The following is a 27,958-nucleotide window of genomic DNA, read 5'->3' on the forward strand; positions in this document are numbered from 1 at the left end:
GGTTGCTCAGACATTGCAGGAAAGGTGGAGAGTGGAGGGGAAGCATTTAACGGAGATAAGGTGAGATAGCAATGCTGGTGGAGAGGCCAGGAGAGGAATAAATGAAAGTCGGAGAGATATAGAAGTAGTGTATGGGTGATCGTAGGCAGACGTGGACTTGGTGGGCCGAAGGGTCTGTTTCCACGCTGTATCTCTAAATACTAAAGATTGAAGTAAAGAGAGACAACAAAATTAATATACATCAGTTACAGAACTGAAAATATTTCATATTGCAGTGGGAGCAGAGCATGGAGCAGGTGTTACTCAGATGTTGATCCCTTGTTTATCCCATCAGAACAGAAACCCTGGAGACAATAAAGGGCCAATACAACCCATAAAATAACAACCTCAATGCCCAATGCGGGCAGCACAGTGGTAGAGTTGCTGACTTACAATGCCAGAAACCCGGGTTCGATCCTGACTACGGATGCTGTCTGTACGGAGTTTGTACGTTCTTCCTGTGACCGCTTGGGTTTCCTCCGGGTGCTCCGGTTTCCTCCCACGCTCCAAAGAAGTACAGGTTTGTAGGTTAATTGGCTTCGGTAAAAATTGTACATAGTCCCTGGTGTGTAGGATAGCTAGCGTACTGGGTGATCGCTGGTCGGTGCGGACTTGGTGGGGCAAAGGGTCAGTTTCCACACTGGATGTCTAAAGTCTAAAGTCCATCAAGTCCCTTTCACTATATGGGAGTCCTTATTGCAAACCTCTCAACTTCCTGCATATATGGCAAATGTACCTGACAATTCTCTGCCGCAGAAGGCAGTGGAGGCCAATTCACTGGATGTTTTCAAGAGAAAGTTAGATTTAGCACTTGGGGCTAATGGAATTAAGGAATATGGGGTAAAAGCCAGAAAGGGGTACTGATTTTGGATGATCAGCCATGATCGTATTGAATGGCAGTGCTGGCTCGAAGGGCCAAATGGCCAGCTCCTTCACCTATTTTCTATAGGAGATGTATACAGATATACAAACTCAATCAACATCATGATGCTACTGTGCTTATAACCTGGGTGTCTTGAAGGGGCACATTGGCAATCAGTTTTTGAACATTTAACTACACAAGATACTTTTGGTCGTTAACCAGTTGAAATCCATAATAGATTGTTCTGCTTCACCAAATGCCACACCATCTCGGAGGACTTTGACTGAAATCCATGCGCAGCTTGGATTTGATTGGATGATAAAAATAGAGGTGATAGAGTCAGCTAATTAGAACGTGTCAGGTATCGGTTGCTCAGATATTGCAGGAAAGGTGGTGAGTGGAGGGGGAGCGTTTAACGGAGATAAGGTGAGATAGCAATGCTGGTGGAGAGGCCAGGAGAGGAATAAATGAAAGTCAGAGAGAGGACTTTTCACCAGGGAGAAAGCTTGAGGAGCAGGACTGAGAGCAGGGACGCTGAAGCAGAGGATTCATCTACTTCTCTCAGCCTGTGTGAAAAGTGAATGTGAAAGGCTTCTGCAGATCGCCGTTCTCACCTGGGCAGGTGTGTCCGACAGTTGGAGTGAGTATGTTTAGTGTTTTTGTTGGATTCTGTGTAAATTTATGTGTAAATTTGGAAATGAATACCCGTATTGAACGTGTAACCTCCGGAAATGTCGGATGGGGTTGTTGAAAAGAAGATGTTTTGTAAATATTTATTAGTTGAATAAAGTATTTTTTGATATAAAAAAAGTTTCTGTTGCCAACTGACCCGCTCCAGACTGCAGGAGTACTTGCTGAGGGACGCATTGAAGCTTGGTGTAGCCAACACCAAGGCTCTGTGGGGGAGGACCACAGCATAGGGTTCTTCCGCTGCTGGACATTGATGGGGCAAGATGTGGTGGTGATGCCCTTCAAACGAGGGAAGGGATAACAACCCATGGGGCTACATTAGTGGCAAGGGTGCCAGGTATAATGATATTTCTGTGAACATTACGATACGATGCAAATGAATGTATGTAGAGCCTCTGAGAATGTCAGAAGGATTTTTGCACGGTTCTTGTTTTGTATATATTTTTTATTCTGAATAAAGATTATTTTGATTAAAAAAGATTGGGCGGGGGTGGGGGGGTTACTCTCAGAGGGCCAGAGTGGAGAACAGATTATTCTGAATTTCAGAAGGGGTGTACATTTCTCCAAATATAATTGTCTGATGAAATTGGTAAATAGAAGCTCAAGAGTCCCTGGAGAATCTTCTCATGAGATGCCATTCATCCACAAGCCATTTGCAGGGATAAACAGGAATGAGGAAGCAGGCCTCAGGGAGTTCCCAGCGGGCTTCACAGGATCAAAAACAAATTCCGGTCTCCTTCAGAGTGCAGATTTAAGGTGGCAAAAAAAAAGAGAGAGGACAGACAAGCCAGGATTAGCTGGGGGCAAAATTAATCATTCCCTTCTTTGAGATAAAATATGTGAAGACCAAGAAAAAACACAAAATGCTGGAGTAACTCAGCAGGTCAGGCTGAGGAAGGGGAGAAATGGGTACGAGTCCAGTGGGACACAGGGAAGGGTGGGTGGAAAGAAGTGGGGAGGGTGGATGATGTTTGTAGATTAGTTACCAAAAATTGGAGAATTCGATGTTCGTACGCATTAGGTTGTAAACTACCCGATTGAAACACGAGGACAAGAGATCCAGATGCTGTATCTGAAGGAGATGATGGTCCCATGGATTATGGGGTCCAGGAGAAAAGGCAGGAGGACAAAGGAATGAATGCTTGTGTGGAAAAACAGTCCATTTTTGATCTGTAGTGTGCAATTTTGGTGCATTGTGAGTACTATCAAACAGGAAATTTAGTGCTGTATCAAAAAAATCTTTCTCTGTTGGGGTAATGGAGATCTTAGTGTAGGTTGTCTTGTTTCTCCCCCTTTGTGATAACCAGAATAATCAGATAAGCACAACTCAGAACTTTTGTAGAGTCAGAAGGCACTGCAGATGCTGGAATATTCACCAAAAAAACAAAGTGCGGGAGCAAAATCTCGCCCTTTAAATAAACCAAATACTTCGGGATTTCCGACTTTCGGTTTTATTTACTCGTTGCTGTGAATTTCGATTTCTCCCCCCCCCCCCCCCCCCCCTTCAACTTTCCACAATCAGACTGAAGAAAAGGTACTGACCTTAAACAAACAGAAAAACACCACAAAGTACTGGAATAAAGCTCAGGCTAAGTGAGGTGACAAGTGTAGCGGGGACATGTTTTTTTTAATATTAAAAAAATTATTCAATTATTAAAAATAATATTTACAATACCTTAAAACAAAACAGAACCCACCACCATAATACAAGATAAACAAATATACTAAATAAACTACTATACAACTATTATAAGAAAATAACTGCAGATGCTGGTACAAATCAAAGGTATTTATTCACAAAATGCTGGAGTAACTCAGCAGGTCAGGCAGCATCTCAGGAGAGAAGGAATGGGTGACGTTTCGGGTCGAGAGACTGAAGAAGGGTCTCGACCCGAAACGTCACCCATTCCTTCTCTCCCGAGATGCTGCCTGACCTGCTGAGTTACTCCAGCATTTTGTGAATAAATACCTTCAATACTATACAACTATGTTACACTCCTTGTCAAGGATGCATTCAACCCTCCGCGGTGCCCAGCGGTCCCTCTCCAACACCACCCGGGCGCGGATGTAACCCCAGAAGGCAGCCGGCTCGGGCAGAGCCCTCTTCCGCCTGGCGCGGTGGGTCGCGGATGGCCAGCTTGGCCAGGCCCAGGAGCAACCCAACCAGGACATCCTCGGCCCTCCCCTCTCCCCTACGCACAGGGTGTCCAAAGATGAGGATGGTGGGTGAAAAGTGCAGCCAAAGGGCAAAAGGCAAAGGGACATGTTGGCTGGTGTGGGGGAGTTGGGCTAAAGGGTCTGTTTCCACGCTGTATCACTCTGACTCTAAGGTAGAATCTGGAGATCATGAATAGCTAGCGTTTCGGGCGGGGATCTTTGTTTAGACGGGGTCTCCAGGTTCCCCTTCCCCGCAGCCAACAACGGACCATCGTAGGTTTTTGCATATCTTTCATTCATTTGTTCTACGTGCCTTCTGTATCTCTCGTTTCCCCCTCCCCTGACTCTTGGTCTGCAGAAGGGTCTTGACTGAAAACGTCACGTATTCCTTTTCTCCAGAGATGCTGTCTGACCCACTGGGTTACTCCAACATTTTGTGTCTATCTCCAGGTATCTGAACAGAGTGCTGGGGGAACTCAGCGGGTCAGGCATCATCTGCTGCGGGAATAGGACAGGCCCTAAACTTGACCCTAAAGATTGTCCTTCCATTCCCTCCACAGATGCTGCCTGACAGGTGCTTAGTTCCCCCAGCACTTTGTATTTTGCTCAAGATTCCAGCATCTGCAGTTCCTTGTGTCTCTTGATTCTAGTAACTGATGCTAGTCAATTCTATCTGTAATTATAGCGTTTCCCTTTCATTTACCCCCCTTCCAGGATCTTCAGTAACCTGCAGATATAAGAAACTGCAAATACTGGAGCAAAAAAGTGCCTTAGTAACTCAGTGGCTCAATCGTCCCTAGTGTGTAGGGTAGAATTAGTGTTTGGGTGAGTGCTGGTCAGCATGGTCAGTGGGCCGAAGGGCCTTGTTCCCGACCCCCACCCCCACCCCCACCTCCAGTTTTCTCTCCCCTACTACTACCGGCCTAGAGAACTGTCCCGGCCTGAAACATCTCCTGCACATTCCCTCCACAAATGGAGACACAATGACATGCAGATTAAAAAAATCGCGAAGTGCTGAAGTAACTCAGGATGTCAGGGTCTCTGGAGATCATGGGTAGATGTGTTAGGTCGGGAGCCTTCTTCGAACTGATTGTGGTGGGGTGGGAGGGGGGTAAAAAAACTGGAGGAAAGGTGGGGGCTGGACAAAGGCATAGTCATCAAGTTAAAGCGTTTGTCAGTCTGAGGAAGGGTCTCGACCCAAAACATCACCCATTCCTTCTCTCCTGAGAAGCTGCCTGGTCCCGCTGAGTTACTCCAGCATTTTGTGTCTATCATCAAGTTAAAGTTTGGCACATTGAGTACACTCCACCATTGAATCAAGGTTGATCTGTCTTTCCCTCTCAAACCCATTTTCCTGCCTTTTCCCCATAACCCCTGACACCCTTACTACTCAAGAATCTGACAATCTCCACCTTAAAAATATCCATTGATTTGGCCTCCACTGCCATCTTTGGCAATGAATTCCAGATTCCCCACCCTCTGACTAAAGAGATTCCTCCTCGTCTCCTTTGTAAAGATACATCCTTTTATTCTGAGGCTGTGGCTCAGAATGTTTGTCTGAATCGTCCACTGATCTGACACTGTCTCAGCCTGTGACTATTTAGTTACACAGTTGCTCAGGATGAACCCTGAGAAGGACCAATGCATCCTGGATTTCCATCTTTCCCTATTTTCACCCTGGAAAAAAAGGTTTTGACTGTCTACCCTATCTATGTCTCCAATAATGTTATAGTTTTGACTTCCAGCTGTCCACTGTGATGGTTCTACAAACCCCTCAGTACAAGAGCAATCTTGAATAGTCCTTCAATGTTGATCTGGTCGTTCACACCCAAACCATGGGAATAATGAGACCAGAAGAGTCTCGACCCGAAACATCTCCTATCCATGTTCGCCAGAGATGGTGCCTGACCTGCTGAGTTATTCCAGTGCTTTGTGTCCTTATGGGAATAAATATAGTTGGGGCCCACAGCACCAATTTTGCAGGACAGAAGCTGTCCGTGGGAGGAAAGGGGGAGGAGGTTATCCTTTTCCACTCCAGTCTGTCTGCTTCAATATGAGGGAGCTAATCCAAGCGATTTTGGGATTCCAGATCCCTTGACCTCTCATGGTCTCTAAGTAGCTGTTCACCTGGCTACCTGGCTGTGCTTGTGTGAATGTGCAATGGATGGTTTTACATGGTTTTACTGTAATGTGGAAAAGTTGTAAAAATAACTGTGTTGGCTCTTATAGACGTTGCCAAAATGTCAATAAATGGACTGATTTTCAGATAGTGACAAAAGGTAAAACAGCATTTACCTCGATACGAAATACATACAAGCAAGTCACAGCTGTTACCACCTTCCTTATAGGTTTTGGTTTAGTTCTAGCAACACAGTGTTGAAACAGGCCCTTCGGCCCACTGCATCCGCGCCGACCAACGATCACCCGTATACTAGCTCTGTTATCCCACCTTTGCATCTTACACACTAGGAGCAATTTACAGAAGCCAATGAACCTACAAACCTGCACCTGTCTTTGGAATGTGGGAGGAAACCGGAGCACCCATAGAAAACCCATGCGGTCACGGGGAGAACATACAAACTCCGTACAGCACCCGTAGTCAGGATCAAATTCAGGTCTCTGGCAGCGACTCTACCGCTGCGCCACCATGCAGCCCCAACTATATTGTGCCTGGAAGCAACTGGGAGCAATGTTCAGAATGCAGCCCTGTGGACCGTACACAGGGATTGTTGGGTGATTATCAGTTCAATACATGTGATCTCAGTGGTTTCCCTGTTCTCAACTTCTCTTGCTTCTTGTTCCACCAACGTGATCAGCTGACTCAACTCCCATAATGTATGAATCCCCCTTACATGTTCACTGCAGGGGAAGTGCAGATCCTAATGGGCAAGTAATCGGCACCAAGTAACTCATAACAGATAAAAGTACACAAATGAATATAAGAACTCTGATTGAAGAAAGGAACCAAGTAATCTTTCATTGTTACAGCTTTTATTTATCCATGTAGAATTTCACAAAGATTGACATTTAATTGAATTAAAGTAGAGCTACTTTCCTGGCAGCTGGGCAAGGCTACCGTCTTCTAAAGTATAAAGTCAACGTAAAAATACGCAGTATAAAGAGGCTGAAGAAGGGACAAGACGCGAAACGTCACCTATCCATGTTCTTCAGAAATGCTGCCTGTCCTGCTGAGTTGCACCAGCATTTGGTGTCTTTGTTTGGCAAACCGGCATCTGCAGTTCCTTGTTACTGCCACCTTCTACATTGTACTCATGAAGATTTTCAACGTATCTAGAAAGATAATTTAGTCCAATCAAGTGAATTCCGTTACGATCCTTAGAGTGCAGTCCACCGAAAAATGGGCATTAATTATCAAAGAGTTTGAAATTCAGTAGCTGTGGGCGTCCACGTTGTCATTTGAACATTGTAAGTGTGTGCACAAGGTGAGGGTTGTAAATTGAGTTTAAACTGTCCAGATAGAGAGCTGACTATTGAGCATGTTTGTTTAGGTCTGAGGGATGTGGGGAATGTGCACGGGGACTGCATGAATGAGTGAATGGATGAATGATACTTGATGGCCACAAGTCCCTATCTAGGGCAGGGTACCTAGATACAGTGAAATGCTTTGTTTTGCACACAACCTAGGCAGTAGACGAGTGTCCCTACTTATCTGTCACCGACAAATTTACAAAGCCCAAACAACCTTATCTGCTGCCCTTCATGTGGGATGAAAATGCTGAAGCACCCCAGTTCCATTTACGGATATTGGTCACATAAGATCGCCTGGATTAACAGGCGGTGGGAAAATGTTCCAGTAGAAAGAACACAGTACAGAACATGTGCCTGTCAAAAGCAGCGCTTGTCTGTCGCCAGTGATTGCTAATTCCGATTCAACCCAGATAATTGCTCTCAATAATAACTTAATTGAAAATCAATAGCAATGCGAAAGACTTTCAGACTGTGTAACTGTGACCCTCTGCACTGGAACATTGGAGTTCATTGCCACCACGCAGTCGCAGGTTGACATGGATGGTAGAATCCTGCTTAATGTCGTAATGTTGCAGCGTACGTTCATCTTCAAGTGGCTGAGATCGAAAGGTCAAGTGGTACTGCCTTGGTTGGAGGCGCTCCAGAGATTCCTCAATTTTATTTTTTAAACTTGAAACCTTGTCGTAACTTGAAGCCTTTAGTTGTAACGATTTACCATCCTGGCTGCTCACAGTGATTTCAAATGTCTTCACTGGCTGTGGATCACAAGCAAACATGGCAATAAATAAAATGTAGTTCCTTGTCATTTTGCACAAGACACATAACATGAAAGTGAGATGGTGGACACCCATTCTTTTAGGGGGTCATCGGGTGCACTTGGAACACGAGATTTATTCTTTGGAGCGCTAGGAGGATGAGGGGAGATCTTGCAGACGTGCACAAAATCATGAGAGGAATAGATTGGGTAGATGCACAGAATAGGAGCCAAACTAAACGGCACCTTTCCACCTGGATTGATCAGGGAACAATGGTAATGGATGTGGCCTCAATTCACTATTCATTAAAAACCCAGAGGATTGAATATAGTCATAGAGTCATACAGCATGGAAATAGGACTTTGAGCCGCTGCGGGGTTGTTTTGGCGGCGGGGTCGGCAGCGACTCTCCGCCACTCTGCCGATGCTCTCTCCGGCTTCTCTCGCCTCGTCTAGTCCTTCTCTCGGTCTGAGAACGGACGCAGCGAATTGGCGAGAGACCCGGAGAGGCGGCACCTCGGTGCAAATTCAGGCAACGCCAATGAACTGAATATATATATATATTTTAACGCAAGGAACTGCAGATACTGGTTTAACCAAAGGAAAAAAAGACACAAAGTGCTGGAGTAACTCAGCAGGTCAGGCAGCATCTGTGGAGAACATGGATACATGGTAACATATTAGATAGATTCATTTAACATGGATACATGGTAACATGTTCCCTCTTTCAGTGAAACAATGTCAAACCGCAACAGCTCATTAAACACGGTGTAATGACATAAATAATATTCCTCTTCATTTGTCATTTCATGCAGTTCATTGTGTGTTTATCTGTAAAATTATGCATCAGATTTGTGATCCCACAAACTAAAGACAACTCACCTCCACTGTGCGCAGGCTTGGATTCCTGGTGCAAATGAGTCCAACAGGGAAGTTTATTTTTAACTAGACCAAGTGGACTCGTTGGGCCCATTCCTCGTAGAGGGGGGGCAGGAAAGGGGAGAGGGTATGATTGAGTGAGGCCTAGACCCAAAGCCTCTCTTGTATTTTAGCACCCTCAACCCTCCACTCAATCCCCCCTTATCCCCCCCTCCTCCCCCTACAAACCCACTCCATCCCCCCTAGCCACCCCACTTGCCCCTCCCCTGCCCCCACCCGGGAACGTGGGGGGATGGAGTGGCTGAGTGTTAGACCAATGCAGTAGAGGTTTGGGGGAGTTTCAAAGGGGGTTCAGGGGGGATGAATTGGGTGAATGGAGGGTGGAAGAGAGGGGGGATAATGGGGCTGGGGGATGGAGTGGGTGAGAAGAGGAAAAGGGGGTGGGTTGTGGGGGGGGGGTGATAAGGAGTTGAGGGGGTGTGGATGGAGTGGGTGAGTGGGGCTCATAAAAAAGCCTGAAGCCAATTTAAATTAATGCAGCACAGGTTTGGGGGAATTGAGGGGGGAATGGAGTGCGTGAGTGAGGGGGGGTTGAGGTGGGAATGGAGTGGATGAGTACGGGGAGGGTGTTAGACCAATGCAGTGGAGGTTTGGGGGAGTTTTAAAGGGGGCTCAGGGTGGATGAATTGGGTGAATGGAGAGTGGGGGAGGGGGGGATAAGGGGGCTGAGGGGAATGGAGTGGGTGAGGGGAGGATAAGGAGGGTTGAGGTGGGTTGTGGCGGGGGATGATAAGTGGGGTTGAGGGGGTGTGGATGGAGTGGGGCTCTTACAAAAACCTGAAAACAATTTAAGTTAATGCAGCACAGGATTGGGGGGTTTTAAGGGGGATTGAGGGGGGAATGGAGGGGGGTTGAGGTGGGAATGGAGGGGGGTTGAGGTGGGAATGGAGTGCACTCCCCCCTCCTCCTCCCCCGTCCTCCCCTCCACCCCCTCCTCCTCCTCCTCCTCCTCACCCAGTTCAATGTTATCCGTAAATGATATTTGAACCAAGAAATTCAATATTCAGTTTCAGGCAAAATGTTACTTCCCCTGAGGCAATCCTTTTTACCCGGGAGAGTCAAATTGAATTCACGTTGCAGGGTAGATTCAACATCCTGGCACTTGATTTTGAAACCTCCTGTGCTGCTCTGACAATGAAATAGACTCTCTCAGCCAAATATAAACTTGTAACGCTATGGGCCTAAGATAGACACAAAAAGCTGAAGTAACTCAGTGGGACAGGCAGCATCTCTGGAGAGAAGGAACGGGTGACGTTTAGGGTCGAGACCTTCTCTCCAGAGGTGCTGCCTGTCCTGTTGAGTTACTCCAGATTTTAGTGTCTATCTTCAGTTTAAACCAACATCTGCAGTACCTTCCTACACAACACTATGGGACCTTACTGTTTCCAAATGGTTTCAGATATTTCACTGCAAACAGTAGAGGGCGCCCTATCACTCATAATGTCCTACTGTCAACAAGTAGGTTTAACCAGTTGAAGGAAGAATATATGTGTAGGATGGAACTGCAGATGCTGGTTTCTACCGAAGATGATACTAAGTGCTGGAGCAACTCTGCGGGTTAGCTAGCATCTCTGGAGAAAACGAATAGGTGATGTTTCGGGTCGGGACCCTTCTTCAGACTGAGAGTCAGGGGAGAGGGAAACTAGAGGTATAAAAATTTACAGAACAGTACGTCAGGTCTGCCATGAAGTAGAGTTAAGAGATACAGCACGGAAACAGGCCCTTTAGCCCACCGAGTCTGCACAGACCAACTATCCCCGTACACTAGCACTATCCCACGTACGAGGGACAATTTACGTTCTTTTACCAAAGCCAATCAAGCTACTAACCTGACTAACCAATCGCAGGTTGACATAGATGGTAGAAAGCTGCTTAATGCCATAATGTTGCAGCGTTTGTTCATCTTCAAGTGGCTGAGATTGAAAGGTCAAGTAGTACTGACTTGGTTGGAGGCGCTCCAGAGATTCAATTTTATTTTTTAAACTTGAAACCTTGTCGTTTGGTGAAACCTGAATTGTCAGATTACGCCCATTGTAATCGACCAATATATCCATTGTGTTTAGCGTGAGCAGCTGGATCGTTGCATCAAAGAAGATGCTGGAATCCAACAAGGTTTTGCCATCATCCAAAATGGTGCCATTGAATATCAGGCGTTGCTGGGAGACTGGAATGGTCCATTCTTGCTGAATGTTGCGTTTGACTTCAGAGACCTTGTCATAAATGTTGGCCTTTAGTTGTAACGATTTACCATCCAGGCTGGTCACAGTGATTTCAAATGTCTTCACTGGCTGTGGATCACAAGCAAACATGGCAATAAATAAAATGTAGTTCCTTGTCATTTTGCACAAGACACATAACATGAAAGTGAGATGGTGGACACCCATTCTTTTAGGGGTCATCGGGTGCACTTGGAACACGAGATTTATTCTTTGGAGCGCTAGGAGGATGAGGGGAGATCTTGCAGACGTGCACAAAATCATGAGAGGAATAGATTGGGTAGATGCACAGAATAGGAGCCAAACTAAACGGCACCTTTCCGTCTGGATTGATCAGGGAACAATGGTAATGGATGTGGCCTCAATTCACCATTCATTAAAAACCCAGAGGATTGAATATAGTCATAGTCATACAGCATGGAAATAGGACTTTGAGCCGCTGCGGGGTTGTTTTGGCTGCGGGGTCGGCAGCGACTCTCCGCCACTCTGCCGATGCTCTCTCCGGCTTCTCTCGCCTCGTCTAGTCCTTCTCTCGGTCTGAGAACGGACGTAGCGAATTGGCGAGAGACCCGGAGTGGCGGCACCTCGGTGCAAATTCAGGCAACGCCAATGAACTGAATATATATATATATTTTAACGCAAGGAACTGCAGATGCTGGTTTAACCAAAGGAAAAAAAGACACAAAGTGCTGGAGTAACTCAGCAGGTCAGGCAGCATCTGGGGAGAACATGGATACATGGTAAGATATTAGATAGATTAATTTAACATGGATACATGGTAACATGTTCCTGCCACTGTATGTTTCTTTTTTTTCCTAATCAGATGGCGGCACGGTAGCGCAGCGGTAGAGTTGCTGCTTTACAGCGAATGCAGCGCCGGAGACTCAGGTTCGATCCTGACTACGGGTGCTGCACTGTAAGGAGTTTGTACGTTCTCCCCGTGACCTGCGTGGGTTTTCTCCGAGATCTTCGGTTTCCTCCCACACTCCAAAGACGTACAGGTATGTAGGTTAATTGGCTGGGTAAATGTAAAAATTGTCCCTAGTGGGTGTAGGATAGTGTTAATGTACGGGGATCACTGGGCGGCACGGACTTGGAGGGCCGAAAAGGCCTGTTTCCGGCTGTATATATATGATATGATATGATATGAGATGTGCAGCACTTTGGTCAACGTGGGTTGTTTTTAAATGTGCTATACAAATAAAATTGACTTGACTTGACTTGACTCTTTCTGTGAAACAATGTCATACCGCAACAGCTCATTAAACACGGTGTAATGACATAAATAATATTCCTCTTCATTTGTCATTTCATGCAGTTCATTGTGTGTTTATCTGTAAAATTATGCATCAGATTTGTGAAAAATAATCCCACAAACTAAAGACAACTCACCTCCACTGTGCGCAGGCTTGGATTCCTGGTGCAAATGAGTCCAACAGGGAAGTTTATTTTTAACTAGACCAAGTGAACCCGTTGGGCCCATTCCTCGTAGAGGGGGGGCAGGGAAGGGGAGAGGGTATGATTGAGTGAGGCCTAGACCCAAAGCCTCTCTTGTATTTTAGCACCCTCAAACCCCCACTCAATCCCCCCTCCTCCCCCTACTAACCCACCCCATCCCCCCTAGCCACCCCCACTTGCCCCTCCCCTGCCCCCACCCGGGAACGTGGGGGGGATGGAGTGGCTGAGTGTTAGACCAATGCAGTAGAGGTTTGGGGGAGTTTCAAAGAGGGTTCAGGGGGGATGAATTGGGTGAATGGAGGGTGGAAGAGAGGGGGGATAATGGGGCTGGGGGATGGAGTGGGTGAGAAGAGGATAAGGGGGTGGGTTGTGGGGGGGGATGATAAGGAGTTGAGGGGGTGTGGATGGAGTGGGTGAGTGGGGCTCTTAAAAAAGCCTGAAGCCAATTTAAATTAATGCAGCACAGGTTTGGGGGAGTTAAGGGGGATTGAGGGGGGAATGGAGTGCGTGAGCGGGGCTCTGAAAAAAATTCTAAACACAATTTCAGTTAATGCAGGAGAGGTTTGGGGGAGTTTTATGGGGGGGGGGGTTGAGGTGGGAATGGAGTGCCTGAGTGAGGGGGGGTTGAGGTGGGTATGGAGTGGCTGAGTACGGGGAGGGTGTTAGACCAATGCAGTGGAGGTTTGGGGGAGTTTTAAAGGGGGCTCAGGGTGGATGAATTGGGTGAATGGAGAGTGGGGGAGGGGGGGATAAGGGGGCTGAGGGGAATGGAGTGGGTGAGGGGAGGATAAGGAGGGTTGAGGTGGGTTGTGGCGGGGGATGATAAGTGGGGTTGAGGGGGTGTGGATGGAGTGGGGCTCTTACAAAAACCTGAAAATAATTTAAGTTAATGCAGCACAGGTTTGGGGGGTTTTAAGGGGGATTGAGGGGGGAATGGAGTGCGTGAGGGGGTTCTGAAAAAAATCCCAAACACAATTTCAGTTAATGCAGGAGAGGTTTGGGGGAGTTTTAACGGGGGGTTGAGGTGGGAATGGAGGGGGGTTGAGGTGGGAATGGAGGGGGGTTGAGGTGGGAATGGAGGGGGGTTGAGGTGGGAATGGAGGGGGGTTGAGGTGGGAATGGAGTGCACTCCCCCCCTCCTCCTCCCCCCTCCTCCTCCTCCTCCCCCGTCCTCCCCTCCACCCCCTCCTCCACCTCCTCCTCACCCAGTTCAATGTTATCCGTAAATGATATTTGAACCAAGAAATTCAATATTCAGTTTCAGGCAAAATGTTACTTCCCCTGAGGCAATCCTTTTTACCCGGGAGAGTCAAATTGAATTCACGTTGCAGGGTAGATTCAACATCTTGGCACTTGATTTTGAAACCTCCTGTGCTGCTCTGACAATGAAATAGACTCTCTCAGCCAAATATAAACTTGTAACGCTATGGGCCTAAGATAGACACAAAAAGCTGAAGTAACTCAGTGGGACAGGCAGCATCTCTGGAGAGAAAGAACGGGTGACGTTTAGGGTCGAGACCTTCTCTCCAGAGGTGCTGCCTGTCCCGTTGAGTTACTCCAGATTTTAGTGTCTATCTTCAGTTTAAACCAACATCTGCAGTACCTTCCTATACAACACTATGGGACCTTACTGTTTCCAAATGGTTTCAGATATTTCACTGCAAACAGTAGAGGGCGCCCTATCGCTCATAATGTCCTACTGTCAACAAGTAGGTTTAACCAGTTGGAGGAAGAATATATGCGTAGGATGGAACTGCAGATGCTGGTTTGTACCGAAGATGATACTAAGTGCTGGAGCAACTCTGCGGGTTAGCTAGCATCTCTGGAGAAAACGAATAGGTGATGTTTCGGGTCGGGACCCTTCTTCAGACTGAGAGTCAGGGGAGAGGGAAACTAGAGGTATAAAAATTTACAGAACAGTACGTCAGGTCTGCCATGAAGTAGAGTTAAGAGATACAGCACGGAAACAGGCCCTTTAGCCCACCGAGTCTGCACAGACCAACTATCCCCGTACACTAGCACTATCCCACGTACGAGGGACAATTTACGTTCTTTTACCAAAGCCAATCAAGCTACCAACCTGTACGTCTTTGGAGTGTGGGAGGAAACCGGATCACCCGGAGAAGGCACATGTGGTCACAGGGAGAATGTACAAACTCCGTACAGACAGCACCCATGGTCAGAAACGAACCTGGGACTCTGGCGCTGTAGGACAGCAACTCTACCGCTGCGCCACTGTGCCAATCTGTTTACAAAAATAAATTTCACTGTATCTCGGTGCAGGTGACGTTAAAGTACCATTGATTAACAACCCCCTTCCCGTTCACTTTCATCCTTTCAGAAGTGCATCCCTTTACCAAGTCTCCCCTTAATCCTCTCTGCTTCAGGAAGAATGCCTCTGTTTCACCACTGCCTCACAAGATTCCCAATCGGAAATAGGAATAATCAACTTGACACCAAAAATCAGCTGTTCAATTTGTTGGATATTTCAGTGAAATACTACCAGGAATTACATTTCAGATTAAAATGTTTACAGTGATTTGCTGCGATTGGCATTTTGACATCCCTCTCCAATGCCCCAATACCGATTCCTTGCGCAAATCTTTGTTAAAGCAAGATGCACCAACTGGAGTCTTCTTTCAGCAAGAAAGTAACGTTATGGAAAATCCCATAATCAGACAGCGTGCTCATATCGTGCAGTATGTTGCCATTCCATTCCAGGCAGATATTGGACACTGATTTTCCAGTGTGTTCCGCAACTTCTTGTTTAATATGTTTAATGGGGTAGAAAGGGTTGACATTCAAAGGAAAGGTCAAGCAATCCACTGAAACCAACACGCTCTTCACAGGCCGTAAAAACACAAACATTGTTACCCTCTGCTCTGCTATAATCTTGCTGTACAGGTAGCAGCGCTGTGGTGCAGCAGGGAGCTGCTGCCTCACAGCGCCAGAGACCCGGGTTCCATCCTGACCACGAGGGCTCCATGTGTGGAGTTTGCACGTTCTCCCTGTGACCGTGTTGTCTTCCACCGGGTGATCCGGTTCCCTCCCGTGTCCCAAAGATGTGCGGGTTTGTAGGTTAATTGGCTTCTGTAAATTGTCACTAGTGTGTAAGGAGGGGATGTGAAAGTGGGTTAGAAGATAGAACTGAAGTGCACGATGGTCGGCGTAGACTCGGATGGGCTGAATGGCCTTTTTCCATTCTGTATCTCTAAAAACTGAAACTCAAAATATTACTCAGTCTACTTTTGTGTACAAAATCATGAGAGGAATCTAACATCATAGTGTCTCGCAAGGACCTTTCTCACCCCAGTCATTCCCTCTTCTCCCCAATCCCATCGAGCAGACGATAGAAAAAAATTGAAAGCATGTACCACCAGACTTGGAACCAGCTTGTTCCCCTCTGTTATCAGATTTCTGAACATTCATGGTGTCAATCAAACAAGTACGATAGGCAGAGCAAAGAGAAAAATATCAAACTGCAAAATTCTGTGGCATTACACTTCCAAAGTTCAATGTCTACAATAAGACCCTTTGGCCTAACTTGCCCACATCAGCCAACACCCCCTATCTACACTAGTCCCACCTCCCTGCATTTGGCCCATATCCCTCTAAACCTGCCCTATCCATGTACCTGTCTAAATGTTTCTTAAACATAGGTAAATGCTTCCTAAACATTCTTCCCATAAGCTAGGGTGTAGTCCTAATCTTCCAACCCACCTCATTGCAGGCATTGAACTTTGTCTCTGGAAGTGCAATGCTACAGAATTCTGCACTTTTGTATTTTTCTCTGTGCTCTCTCTGCCTGTTATATTTGTGTATGGTTTTGATTGTAATCATGGATGGTGTTATCTGATTTAATTTGGAAAGCATGCAAACAAAAGCTTTTCACCATGACCTCAGTACATGTGGCAACAATAAACCAATTCCCATGCATGTTTCCTGTGATATTTTACCTGAACATCCCAGGGGATGACATTTTTCACACAGTTCTGCTGTAAACAGACCTCGGCCGCTCCTGCCACCAGATCCCATCTTGCTGCTGCAGCAATGTTACCTGTTGGATCTGCGGGGTCGAGGATCATTGGCCTAAAGGTTCAAACACATAATAGTCAGCAGCCAAAAAACAATTTTACTAGCTCGATCTGCACACCACAAAATCCATTGGGAATTACCTCTTGGGGAAACCTTTAAGGCTGCTTACCCTTTCATCGATTCCTTGTTGCCTCCTAACCTTCTGTACCCTAGACTAAATACTGAGGACATCAGTGGGCAGTGGTAGAGTCCTGGGTTCGATCGTGACCACGGGTGCTGTCTGTACAGAATTTGTACGTTCTTCCCATGACCTGCGTGGGATTTCTCCGGTTTCCACCCATACGCCAAAGGCGTACAGGTTTGTAGGCTAAGTGGCTTCAGTAAATTCTCCCGACCCGGAACATCACCTATCCTTTTTCTCCAGAGATGCTGCCTGACCTGCTGAGTTACTCCAGCACTTTGTGTCTATCGTTGGTATAAACCAGCATCTGCAGTTCCTTCCCATTGCATACAACCTTTCACTGTGCTGTGTTGATTCTAGAATTCCAGAAAGGCCAAGTATGGTTTCAACATAACTTACTTGGGTTCTCGAAGTTTTTTTTCCAGAAATCTGCCAATGCAGTCAGAGTCAAAGTTGTAGTTTGTGGTCCAAAATATCCAAAGCTGTTTGTACCGGACAATCAGTTCTAGAACGGTGCGAAATCCTTCCTCGGTGCTGAACTTTTCTCCCTTCCCAGCGCTCTCCCATGCATAGATGATCAGCAGCTCGAGAGCATACTTCGGTGGTAAATACTCCCCGTCTCTCAGTTGGGGTTTATACGGGCGACGGACATGCTTTCGGATAAAATAAATCAACATTTGAGCCTTCAGGCATTGACTGTCTCTTCCTTGTTTGAATAACTTCAGGGCCCAGATAGATAGCTCAGTCGGTAGAGCATCAGACTTATAATCTGAGGGTCCAGGGTTCGAGTCCCTGTTCGGGCGATTACTTTAGGGGCGGCGGTAGAGTTGCTACTTTACAGCGCCAGAGACCTGGGTTTGACTATGGATGCTGTCTGTACGGAGTTTGCACATTCTCCCTGTGACAGTGTGGGTTTTCTCCGGGTGCTCCAGTTTCCTCCCACACGCAGGTTTATAGATTAACCGGCATCTGTAAATTGTTCCTAGTGTGTAGGGTAGAACTAGTATACGGATGATCACTGGTCGGTGCAGACTCGGTGGGCCGAAGGGCCTGTTTCCAAGCTGAATCTGGAGGACTCCGGATAGACGACGTTTCGTATTAGGGCCCTTTTTCAGTCTGGTTAGAGTAGGAGGAGAAAGCTGGAAAAGAGGAGGGGGCAGGACAAAGTCTGGCAAGTGATAGGTGGATATGGGTGTGGGGGGAGGGGTTGATTGACAGATGGATGGACAAAGGCTAGAAATGAAAAGGAGACAAAAGGGTGTAGGATAAGGAGAGAAGAGGAGTGAAACGAGAAGCCGGAGAAAGGGATAGTTGGAAGGGGATCGGGGGAATGGAACAGGGTGTCGGGATAGTGGAACAATCAGGTGAGTGCATGGTGGGGCTGGATGGGGACTTGAGAGAGAATCATTTACAGGGCGATAGGGAACAGCAGGCGTATGGACCAACAAGATTAATTTACTGGTATCTGACATGGACTTGATTGACCAAATGTACTACAACAATGTGATTTGATGTGCACTTGTTCTTCCAAAAGCAATTCAACTTAAATAACTGCATGCACCTCATCATAGAACAATTTCAGCAGCAGTCTCCAAATATAACTCAGAATACCAATACTTCACAAGTCGGATGAGGCCTTTCAGTTTCGTGGGTCGGATCTTTATAAAGTCTCTCTGAAGTTCGGTGAAGCATGTTGAGAATTCTCCCCCACGTTCTCCAGTTTTAATGAGAGCTTCATAGGCCTGATGATTCACGAGAGTCCGTGTCAGTTGACCTTCAGGACAAAAAAGTGACATTTTATTGCTTAGATACTGACAATTTATGTAATATTAAACTTAATAAGATGTTTGTCATTGACAGAATGATATATAAACATGAGGAAACCTTGGGGGCATTCATCAATGGTATTTCATAGAAACATAGAAAATAGGTGCAGGAGTAGGACATTCGGCCCTTCAATATGATCATGGCTGTACCCCGTTCCTGCTTTCTCCCCATATCCCTATGATTCCGTAAGCCCTAAGAGTTACATCTAACTCTCTCTTGAAAACATCCAGTGGATTCCACAGATTCCCAACTCTCTGGGTCAAAAGGTTTTTCCTCATCACTCACTTTTTTTTGGCAAAACCTTAAGCAATTACGACAACTAATTAAACTTTTTTCCAACATATTTGACAGCATCAAAGATGGCAAAAAAAATTACATCACAGGGAGATCCATAGTCAGACAACCTCAGCAAGATAATGTTCCAGCTCTTAGTTTAGTTTGGAGCTACAGCGCGGAAACAGACCCTTCGGGTTCAGGTGAAATAGTGAAATCAGTCCGCAGAAATCGATCAGCGATTCCTGCACATTAATATAATCCTACACAAACTTGTGACAAATTTACATTTATACCAAGCCAATTAACCTACAAACCTGTACATCTTTGGAGTGGGAAGAAAACCCACGCGGTCACAGGGAGAACGGAGAAACTCCGTACAGACGGCACCCGTGGTCAGAATCAAACCCGGATCTCTGCTGCTGTAAGGCAGCAACTCTACCGCTGGGCCATCCATTCCAGACCCACTCTAGAGGCTTAAACACGAAAATCTAGACTGACATTTCAGTCTATTATTGAAAATGTCGTACGAATCTGAGGTCCTCCAATTCAGACTTTACCTCGCACTAAACATTATTCCCTTTATTCTGTATCTGTATACTGTGGATAGCTTGATTGTAATCATATTTAGGTCTTTCCGCTGACAGGATAACATGGAACAAAACAACTTTTCACCGTACCTCAGTACATGTGACAATAATAAACTAAACTAATCTAAACTACCGACCAGCGACAAAAAAGCAAAGGACAAGAGTCATTGCTCCTATTTTAAGAAAAGCCATTGTTTGATCCTCTGTTACCTAACTAATTATTTTTCCTTCCATCACACCACAAAAAAGAATTGATTATTTGACATATTGCGGTTGTCAATAGAATTAACTGCTATGCGTATAGAATCATAGAGTCATACAGTATGGAAACAGGACCTATGGTCATCCCAACTCAACGCCATTCTAATCCAACAGAAATAGGCCACCAGGATCATTTAAATGATGGTTTATCAGTATTTGAACCAATAACCCTTGATATATGCAATCAATTATTTGTCATTCTACCAAAGGACCTTACCGTACACTCTACCACAAAAGTAGACTCTAGATTTTGACATCTAAGCTAGTCCTATTTGCCTGTTTTTTTGGCCCATAATTCCTCTGAACCATTCCGATGCGTGCATTATAATGATGTCTACACTTTAACGAAACTCTTTGGGACAATCTGAACTCAAGAAAGACATTGCAATAAGTGAAAATCTTATGTAATCAAAAGGATAACTTATTTTCCATTAAACCGGTTATTTTCAATGTGTTCAAAGCCTCCTACCTAAGGCATCATATGCAGGGAGAACATCGACCTCAACAAAATCAGACGATTCTGTGGATTTAAACTGGAGGTTCAGGGAACGAGGAGAAAAAGAAGAGGGAATTATTCTGGGCGGTGTCATTTTGATCTCATGTCCAATGTTTTCCTCATATTCCAAAAACAGTTTACGAATGTTGCTCAAAATATCAGCCCGGTTTTTCTTTTGGTCTTCAAAACACTTGAAGTAGTTGAGAAAGATAACCATATCTGCATCAGAGCCATTTTTTACAGCTGTTCCTTTTCCAAGGGAGCCACCCTAAAAGAAGAGGCAAAACAACAATACAATCTTTTAAATAAATGATTTTTAGTTTTAGTTTAGTTTAGAGATGCAGCGCGTAAACAGGCCCTTTGGCCCACTGAGTCCTCGCTAACCGGTGATCCCCTTCCAACGCACCAGGGACAATTTATAATCTTTTACCAAAGTCAATTAACCTACAAACCTGTACGTCTTTGGAGTGTGCGAGGAAACCGGAGCACCCAGAGAAAACCCACGCGATCAAGGGGAGAACGTACAAACTCCATGCAAACAGCAACCGTAGTCAGGATCGAACCTGGGTCTCTGGCGCTGTAAGGCAGCAACTCTACCACTTCTTCACAAAAAAGTTGTCGAAATCTAGAGTCTACTCTTGTGGTAGAGTGTATGGTAAGGTCCTTTGGTAGAATGACAAATAATTGATTGCATATATCAAAGGTTATTGGTTCAAATACTGATAAACCATCATTTAAATGAGCCTGGTGGCCTATTTCTGTTGGATTAGAAATGCGAGTGGCACAGTCATCCACCAGCAAGAGCCATTGCCTCACAACGCCAGGGACCTGGGTTTGATCCTGACCTCGGGTGCTGTCTGTGTGGAGTTTGCACAATCTCCATGTGACTGTGTGGGTTTCCTCTGGGTGCTCCGGTTTCCACCCAAATCCCAAAGATGTACAGGTTTGTAGGTTATTTGGCTGGTGTAAAATTGCCCCTAATTTGTTTCAGTTTCAGTTTAGTTTATTGAGGCGTGTACCGAGGAACATTGAAAAGCTTTTGTTGTGTGCTATCCAGTCATCAGAAAGACAATACGTGATTACAATCAAACCATTTACAGTGTACAGATACATAAGGGTAGCAATTGGGGGAAAAGTGGAATAACATAGAACTAGTGTGAATGGGTGAACAATGGGCAGTGTAGACTCGGAGGGCAGAAGGGCCATTTTCCACGCTGTATCTCTAAATTAACTACAGGGTTATTAACTTATCTTGTGCTTGAGATGGCTCAGCCTACTAGAGTTGCCTTGATCTCACAAAAGGCTCAATACCACTCATGAATCCAGGCAGTGGGTTAGTTGTCAAGCATAGAATACCATGACCATGGTTGATTGCTGTGATCATAACTCTTCATATGTTCATAAGTCATAGGAGCAGAATTAAGCCATTCGGCCCATCGAGACTATTCTGCTGTTCAATCATGGTTGATCTATCTTTCTCTCTCAACCCAATTCTCCTGCCTTCTTCCTGTAACCCGTGACACCCTGACACCCTAACCCTGAACCTGTCAATCTCCGCTTTAAAAAATCCCAAAGATTTGGCCTCCACAGATTCCGCAGATTTACCACCCTCTTTAGCCAAAGAAAATCCCCCTCATCTCTTGGGCATGAGAAATCAGGAGTATGAAATTTTAGTTTAAAGATACAGCCCTTCTGCCCACCGAGTCCATGCCAACCATCGATCACCCGTTCACACCAGTTCCACTCCCTACACATCCGGGGCAATACACAGAGGCCAATTAACCTACAAACCCACAGGTCATTGGATCGTGGGAGGAAATCGGGGCACGTGGGAAACCCATGCAGTCACAGTGCGAAGGTGCAAACTCCACACACAGACATCACCTGAGGTCAGGATCAAACCCGGGTCCCTGTGGCCACAGGGCAGCACCAGTGATCCTGAGACCTTCTTTGTGTTCCACTCCGTACCATAATCTACTGTATCTGCTGTTCCAGGTGTGGACTCCTATATATCGGGGAGACCAAGCGTTCGTTTCGCTGAACACCCCCACTCAGTCTGCCTAAACCCCGCCTGTTCTCCTGGTCGATAAACACTTGAACTCCCCCTCCCATACCCACACTGACCTTTCTGTCCTGGGCCTCCCCCATTGTCGGTGAGGCCCAGTGCAAATTGGAGGAACAGCACCTCATATTTCGCTTGGGCAGCTTACACCCCAGCGGTATGAGTATTGTCTTCTCTAACTTCAAGTAACCATTGTTTTCCATCTCTCTCCATCCCTCCCCCTTCCCAGTTCTCTGACCAGTCCGACCGTCCCCCTGATTACATTTGATCTCTGTTTGCTTTGTTGTCACCATCTCCTAACTGACAAAGCTATTCTACATTTTCCTTAAGCTGCATCTCTTTTGATGTCTCATTTTCACCCTTACACTTACCACTTTACCCTTCCTTATTTATATCTCCCTCTCCCCTGAATCTCAGTCTGAAGAAGGGTCTCAACCCAAAACGTCACGCATTCCTTCTCTCCAGAGATGCAGCTTGTCCCTGAGTTACTCCAGCACTCTGTGTCTATTTTCTGTACCACTGCCTATTTCCGTTCAGTATACAATTCTGTCATCTCACCTTCACAGCTTTACTGATTTTATAGAAACATTGGCCCTTTAAGAACGTACAAATCTTGTCAATGGTCTCAGCCACTTGTTTCAAAAATCTTTCATCAGGTTGGAGATGTGAGTAAATAAATGTGTCCAGTTCACTGGGTGGCGTTTGAAACAAATCTATAACTCTTTTCTGTAATAAAAGAAAAGATAGAATTCAGCAAAGTTAACTTCGATAGGAGCTCTGAAGAGAATCACAAAATCCTTCAGGTATGGAAATAGATCACTCAGTATACAGAGTCAATGCCAAGTCTGAATACAGCAGGTCACAAAGTGCTGGAAGAACTCAACAGTTCAGGCAGCATCTGCGGAGAGAAAGGATGGCCGATGTTTCCAGTCACAGAGTGATACAGTGTGGAAACAGGCCCCTCATCCCAACTTGTCCACACCGACCAGCATGACCCACCTACACTAATCCCACCTGCCAGCGTTTGGCGCACATCCCTCTAAACCTGTCCTATCCATGTACCTGCCTAAATGTTTCTTAAATGTTGTGATAGCCCCTGCCTCAACTACCTCCTCAGGCAGTTTGTTCCATACACCCACCACCACTGTCACCACTGTCCCCACTGTCACACTGTCACCACTGTCACACTGTGTGACAAAGTTACCCCTTAGATTGCTATTAAGTCTTTCATCTGGCGGGAGTGGGCGCTGGACAAGGGACTGTAGGAAATACCAGAGGCCATAGCCGTAGGGGAAAAGATTTATGAGGAATCTGAGGGGTAACTTTTTCACACAGAGGGTGGTATGTGGATGGAACAAGCTGCCAGAAGAAGTAGTTTAGGCTGAGACTATCCCAACGATTAAGAAAGTTAGACAAGTACATGGATAGGACAGGTTTGGAGGGATATGGATCAAACGGGGGCAGGTGGGACTAGTGCAGATGGGACATGTTGGTCGGTGTGCGCAAGTTGGTCCGATGGGCCTGTTTCCACGCTGTATCACTCTGATAGGGTTGCCAACTGTCCCGTATTAGCCGGGACATCCCGTATTTTGGGCTAAATTGGGTTGTCCCGTATTTGAGGGCGGTTCAGGGTTGGACCGCCAGGCGCTAGTGGGTTTTCATTCTCCGGGTTAATTCTCCCCCCCCCCCCCCCTCCCTCCCTCTCTCTCCTCTCCCTTGGGAGTGTTTTTAATTTCCACGTTTTAATCTCTTAGGCGTCTCTCAAGCGCTCACCCACCCAGCCCTGCTCGGTCGGAGGCGGAGCGCTCACAAATTCCCTGGGCACCGACGCTCAGGGAATCTCCCGAGTGCCAGCCCTCCCCCCGCAAGAGCGAACACCTGGCGAACTGTCACAGCAGGTAGCGGCTCTGACATTTGATCAACCGCCTCATTAGATCTGTTGCCGTTCGATGTCCATCTCGCCTCCTGCAAGATTCCTCACAAGTCCCTCCCTCGCCGCTTCCTCCCACTGAAAGGCTATAACACGGTTCTCTTATCTCCCTGTAAAACCCCGCCGGACGCCAGCCCCTTCTTCGGTCCTGATAGAAACATAGAAAATAGGTGCAGGAGGAGGCCATTCGGTCCTTCGAGCCATCACCGCCATTCATTGTGATCATGGCTGATCGTCCACAATCAATAACCCGTACCTGCCTTCTCCCCATATCCCTTGATTCCACTAGCAACCTAAAGCTCTATCTAACTCTCTCTTAAATCCATCCAGTGATTTGGCTGATTCCTGAAACTCGCCTCTTCTGTATCCACTTCTCTCTCTCTCTCTCTCTCTCTCTCCAGCCTCAGCTCAGATACCCCGCATACAAAACAGCTGACTCAATCGACCTTTCATGAAGATAAATAGGAGAGAAAGTGCACAGGGTAGCGTTAGAAACTAACAAGCCAGCTCAGGTGAGCGAGTGCGTCTGCTCAACAGAGCAGGTATAACTCTAAATATACCACAGGAAAACAATTTTAATTAAACAGTAAAGCATTAGCACTTTCTAAATAGGTCAGTACCAGTCAGAATAAGACATCACGTTTGACACATCACAGCCATTATCTGCTAAACCAAACTAAGATATGGAATAAACCATTCTTTATCGAGAAACCACCCGTTATATCGTGTAGTGTAGAAACCTACATTTTCAAAAGAGTTAAAGTTTTTTAACATCTATCATTTATATATATTTTTTAAAAAAACATTTAACGCAAGGAACTGCAGATGCTGGTTTAACCAAAGGGAAAAAAAGACACAAAGTGCTGGAGTAACTCAGCAGGTCGGGCAGCATCTGTGGAGAACACAAATACATGGTAACATATTAGATAGATGGATACATGGTAACATGTTCCCTCTTTCAGTGAAACATTATCAAACCGCAACAGCTCATTGAACACGGTGTAATGACATAAATAATATTCCTCTTCATTTGTCATTTCATGCAGTTCATTGTGTGTTTATCTGTAAAATTGTGCATCAGATTTGTGAAAAATAATCCCACAAACTATAGACAACTCACCTCCATTGTGCGCAGGCTTGGATTCCTGGTGCAAATGAGTCCAACAGGGAAGTTTATTTTTAATGTTCGTTGGTTCTATTCACTTCTCCTTCTGGTTAAGTTTCGATTCCGGACTCTGACATCAGTCATTTCCCCGTTATCGGGTTAAGTTTCGAGTTTCTATTTCCTGGTCTGACGATGCAAAATAACGAAGTCAACATCAACATCAGGAACTCAAAAGATAGCGACAACAATCGACAGGCCAGGCGGCAACTGCAACAAGAGAAACAGCGATGACAATTCAGAGGGGTTTTTGTCAAAACTGGCCGATGGTGAAAATAGGTTTTAAGTGAGGACACAAGGAACTGCAGGTGCTGTCTGTTTACAGAAACAGATGCAAAAGGGCTGGAGTAACGCAGCGGGTCAGGCAGCACCTCTGGACAGGCGCCCTGTTTCAGTGAAGACAAGTTAGTTTTAAGTAGCAGACTGGAAGCTGGAAAGGGTGCAGAGAAGATTTACGAGGATGTTGTCAGGGCTTGTGGGCCTGAGCTCCAGGGAGAGGTTGGGCAGGTGAGGACTGTATTCCTTGCAGCACAGGAGGATGAGGATCTTATGGAGGTGGAGAGACCATGAATAGATATAGTAGTTGTAGAGTCTTTTACCCAGAGTAGGGGAATCAAGAACCAGAGGATATAGGTTTAAGATGGAGAGGGGAAAGATTTAATAGGAACCTGAGGGGGCAATGTTTTCACACAGAGGATGGTGGGCATATAGAACAAGCTGGAGTAGGTAGTAGAGGCAGATTCTATCGCAATGTTTAAGAAACATTTGGACAGGTACATGTACACGCTCTATGTCTTCTTTCTTCAGTAGGGTTGCCAACTATCTCACCCCCATATAAGGGAAAAGGGGACGTCACTGCCCCACGTGACCTCACCCAGCCAGCGGCCATGTGCTCCCACTCCACCAATGGCGGCTGCCCAGGCCGGGAGGCGGGTTGCTAAGCAACCTCCGTTAGGCAGCGCCCGGACCTACACTGTCCGGGCCTACACTGTCCGGGCCAACACTGTCCGGGCCTACACTGTCCGGGCCTACACTGTCCGGGCCTACACTGTCCGGGCAAACAGTGTCAGGGCCTATACTGTCCGGGCCTACACTGTCCGGGCCTACACTGTCTGGAACGACATTGTCCAGGTCGGCAGTGTCAGGGCCTACACTGTCCGGGCCTACACTGTCCGGGCGTACAGTATCAGGATCTACAGCATCCGGGCCTACAGCGTCCGGGCCTACAGCGCCCTGGCCCACAACGTCCTGGCCTACAGCGCCCCCCGGGCCTAATACGGGACAAGGGCGGTCTCGTACGGGACAAACCAATTTAGCCCAAAATATGGATGTCCTGGCTAATAGGGAACATTTGGCAACCCTGTTCTTTAGCAACTGTGGCTTCACCCCAGCTGTTGTAGATCGATCCCTCTGTCCGAAGAAGGGTCTCAACCCGAAACGCCACCTCTTCCTTCTACCCAGAGATGCTGCCTGGCCCGCTGAGTTACTCCAGCACTTTGTGTCTATCTTCGGTTTAAACCAGCATCTGCAGTTGCCTCCTACACTGATCTCTCACCCGTGTCTCCTCTGACTCCCATTGTCTGCTCTTGCTCCCCCCTCCCCCGAGATGGATCAAGATGGAGTTCCCCTGGTCCTCACCAGCCTCCACATCCAGTTAGTTCGTTCGTTTATTGTCACGTTTACCGAGGTACAGGGAACAGCTTTGTTGTTGTATACTATCCAGTCAGTAGAAACACTAGCGATGATCACAATCAAGCTGGCCACAGTATACAGATACAGGATAAAGGGAATAATGTTTAATGCAAGATAAAGTCCAGTAAAGTCCAATTAAAGATAGGGTCTCCAATGAGATAGATGGTATGTCAGGACCTACTGTTGGTGATAGGATGCTTCTGGTGTCTGATAACAGCTGTGGAGAAACTGGCCCTGAATCTGGAGGTGTGTGTTTTGACACTTCTGTACCACTTGCCTGATGGGAGAGGGGAGAAGAGGGAGTGACCGGGGTGAGACTAGTCCTTGATTATTCAGCTGGCCTTGCCGAGGCAGGGGAAAGTGTAAACGGAGTCAATCGATGGGAGGTTAATTCACGTGGTGGTCTGGGCCATCATGACTTTACCCGTCTTTGGTCATCTATTAACGGCCCTGATTTATTCTGGCCTTTTTCTACGTCCAGTCTCCCCACCCCTCTACTTCCAGGCTGAAGAAGAGTCCCGACCCGAAACTTCACCCATCCGTTTTCTCCAGATATGCTGCCTGGGACGCTGAATTACTCCAGCACTTTGTATCTATCTTTGGTATTAAAGCGGCTTCTGCAGTTCCTTCCTACACAGTATGAACATTAAATTCTCCAATTTTAGATACTCCCCTCTTTTTCCACTGCCCCCTTCTCCCAATGTTCACCTATTTCCCCCATGATCCCGTCCCCTTCCCCCCACCCACCAGTCCCATCCCATCGATACCCCTCCCTCTACCTTCTCTCCTTATCTGACACCCTCTATCTCCTGTTCCTCTCTAGCCTTTCTCCTGCCGTATGCCAC

At 46.4% G+C, this 27,958-nt stretch overlaps 2 protein-coding genes across 2 annotated transcripts in view; both read right to left on the reverse strand.

Moving 5' to 3' along the window:
- Positions 1 to 6,741: 6,741 nt before the first annotated feature.
- LOC144606057 (2'-5'-oligoadenylate synthase-like protein 2) overlaps positions 6,742 to 27,958 on the reverse strand; it is a 36,117-nt gene continuing 14,900 nt past the window's right edge. Inside the window, exons 8-11 of the mRNA XM_078421845.1 lie at positions 17,220 to 17,627; positions 16,561 to 16,693; positions 10,760 to 11,218; positions 6,742 to 7,992 (exon numbers count right to left, since the gene is read on the reverse strand). Of these exons, the coding sequence (XP_078277971.1) occupies positions 7,702 to 7,992; positions 10,760 to 11,218; positions 16,561 to 16,693; positions 17,220 to 17,627 (1,291 nt within the window). The 3' untranslated portion in view covers positions 6,742 to 7,701. The remainder of the gene's footprint in view (positions 7,993 to 10,759; positions 11,219 to 16,560; positions 16,694 to 17,219; positions 17,628 to 27,958) is intronic.
- LOC144606092 (2'-5'-oligoadenylate synthase 1-like) lies at positions 17,524 to 25,481 on the reverse strand. The gene is made up of 4 exons (XM_078421897.1): positions 25,380 to 25,481; positions 22,888 to 23,055; positions 20,241 to 20,535; positions 17,524 to 18,594 (listed from the first exon to the last, which is right to left on the reverse strand). Exons 1-4 carry the CDS (start codon positions 25,383 to 25,385, stop codon positions 18,386 to 18,388), a joined length of 678 nt encoding a protein of 225 aa, XP_078278023.1. The 5' UTR covers positions 25,386 to 25,481; the 3' UTR covers positions 17,524 to 18,385.

Source organism: Rhinoraja longicauda, chromosome 25, assembly GCF_053455715.1.
Source record: "Rhinoraja longicauda isolate Sanriku21f chromosome 25, sRhiLon1.1, whole genome shotgun sequence".
NCBI classification, from domain to species: domain Eukaryota; kingdom Metazoa; phylum Chordata; class Chondrichthyes; order Rajiformes; family Arhynchobatidae; genus Rhinoraja; species Rhinoraja longicauda.

Bases quoted from the DNA above. Each gene is read 5' to 3' on its own strand.
- LOC144606092 (XM_078421897.1), bottom strand. The intron at 20,536-22,887 runs GTGAGATGACAG...CTCTTCTTTTAG, and splicing joins AAATCAGTAAAGCTGTGAAG to GGTGGCTCCCTTGGAAAAGG. The intron at 18,595-20,240 runs GTAGGAGGCTTT...TTTGTCCTGAAG, and splicing joins CCCTGCATATGATGCCTTAG to GTCAACTGACACGGACTCTC.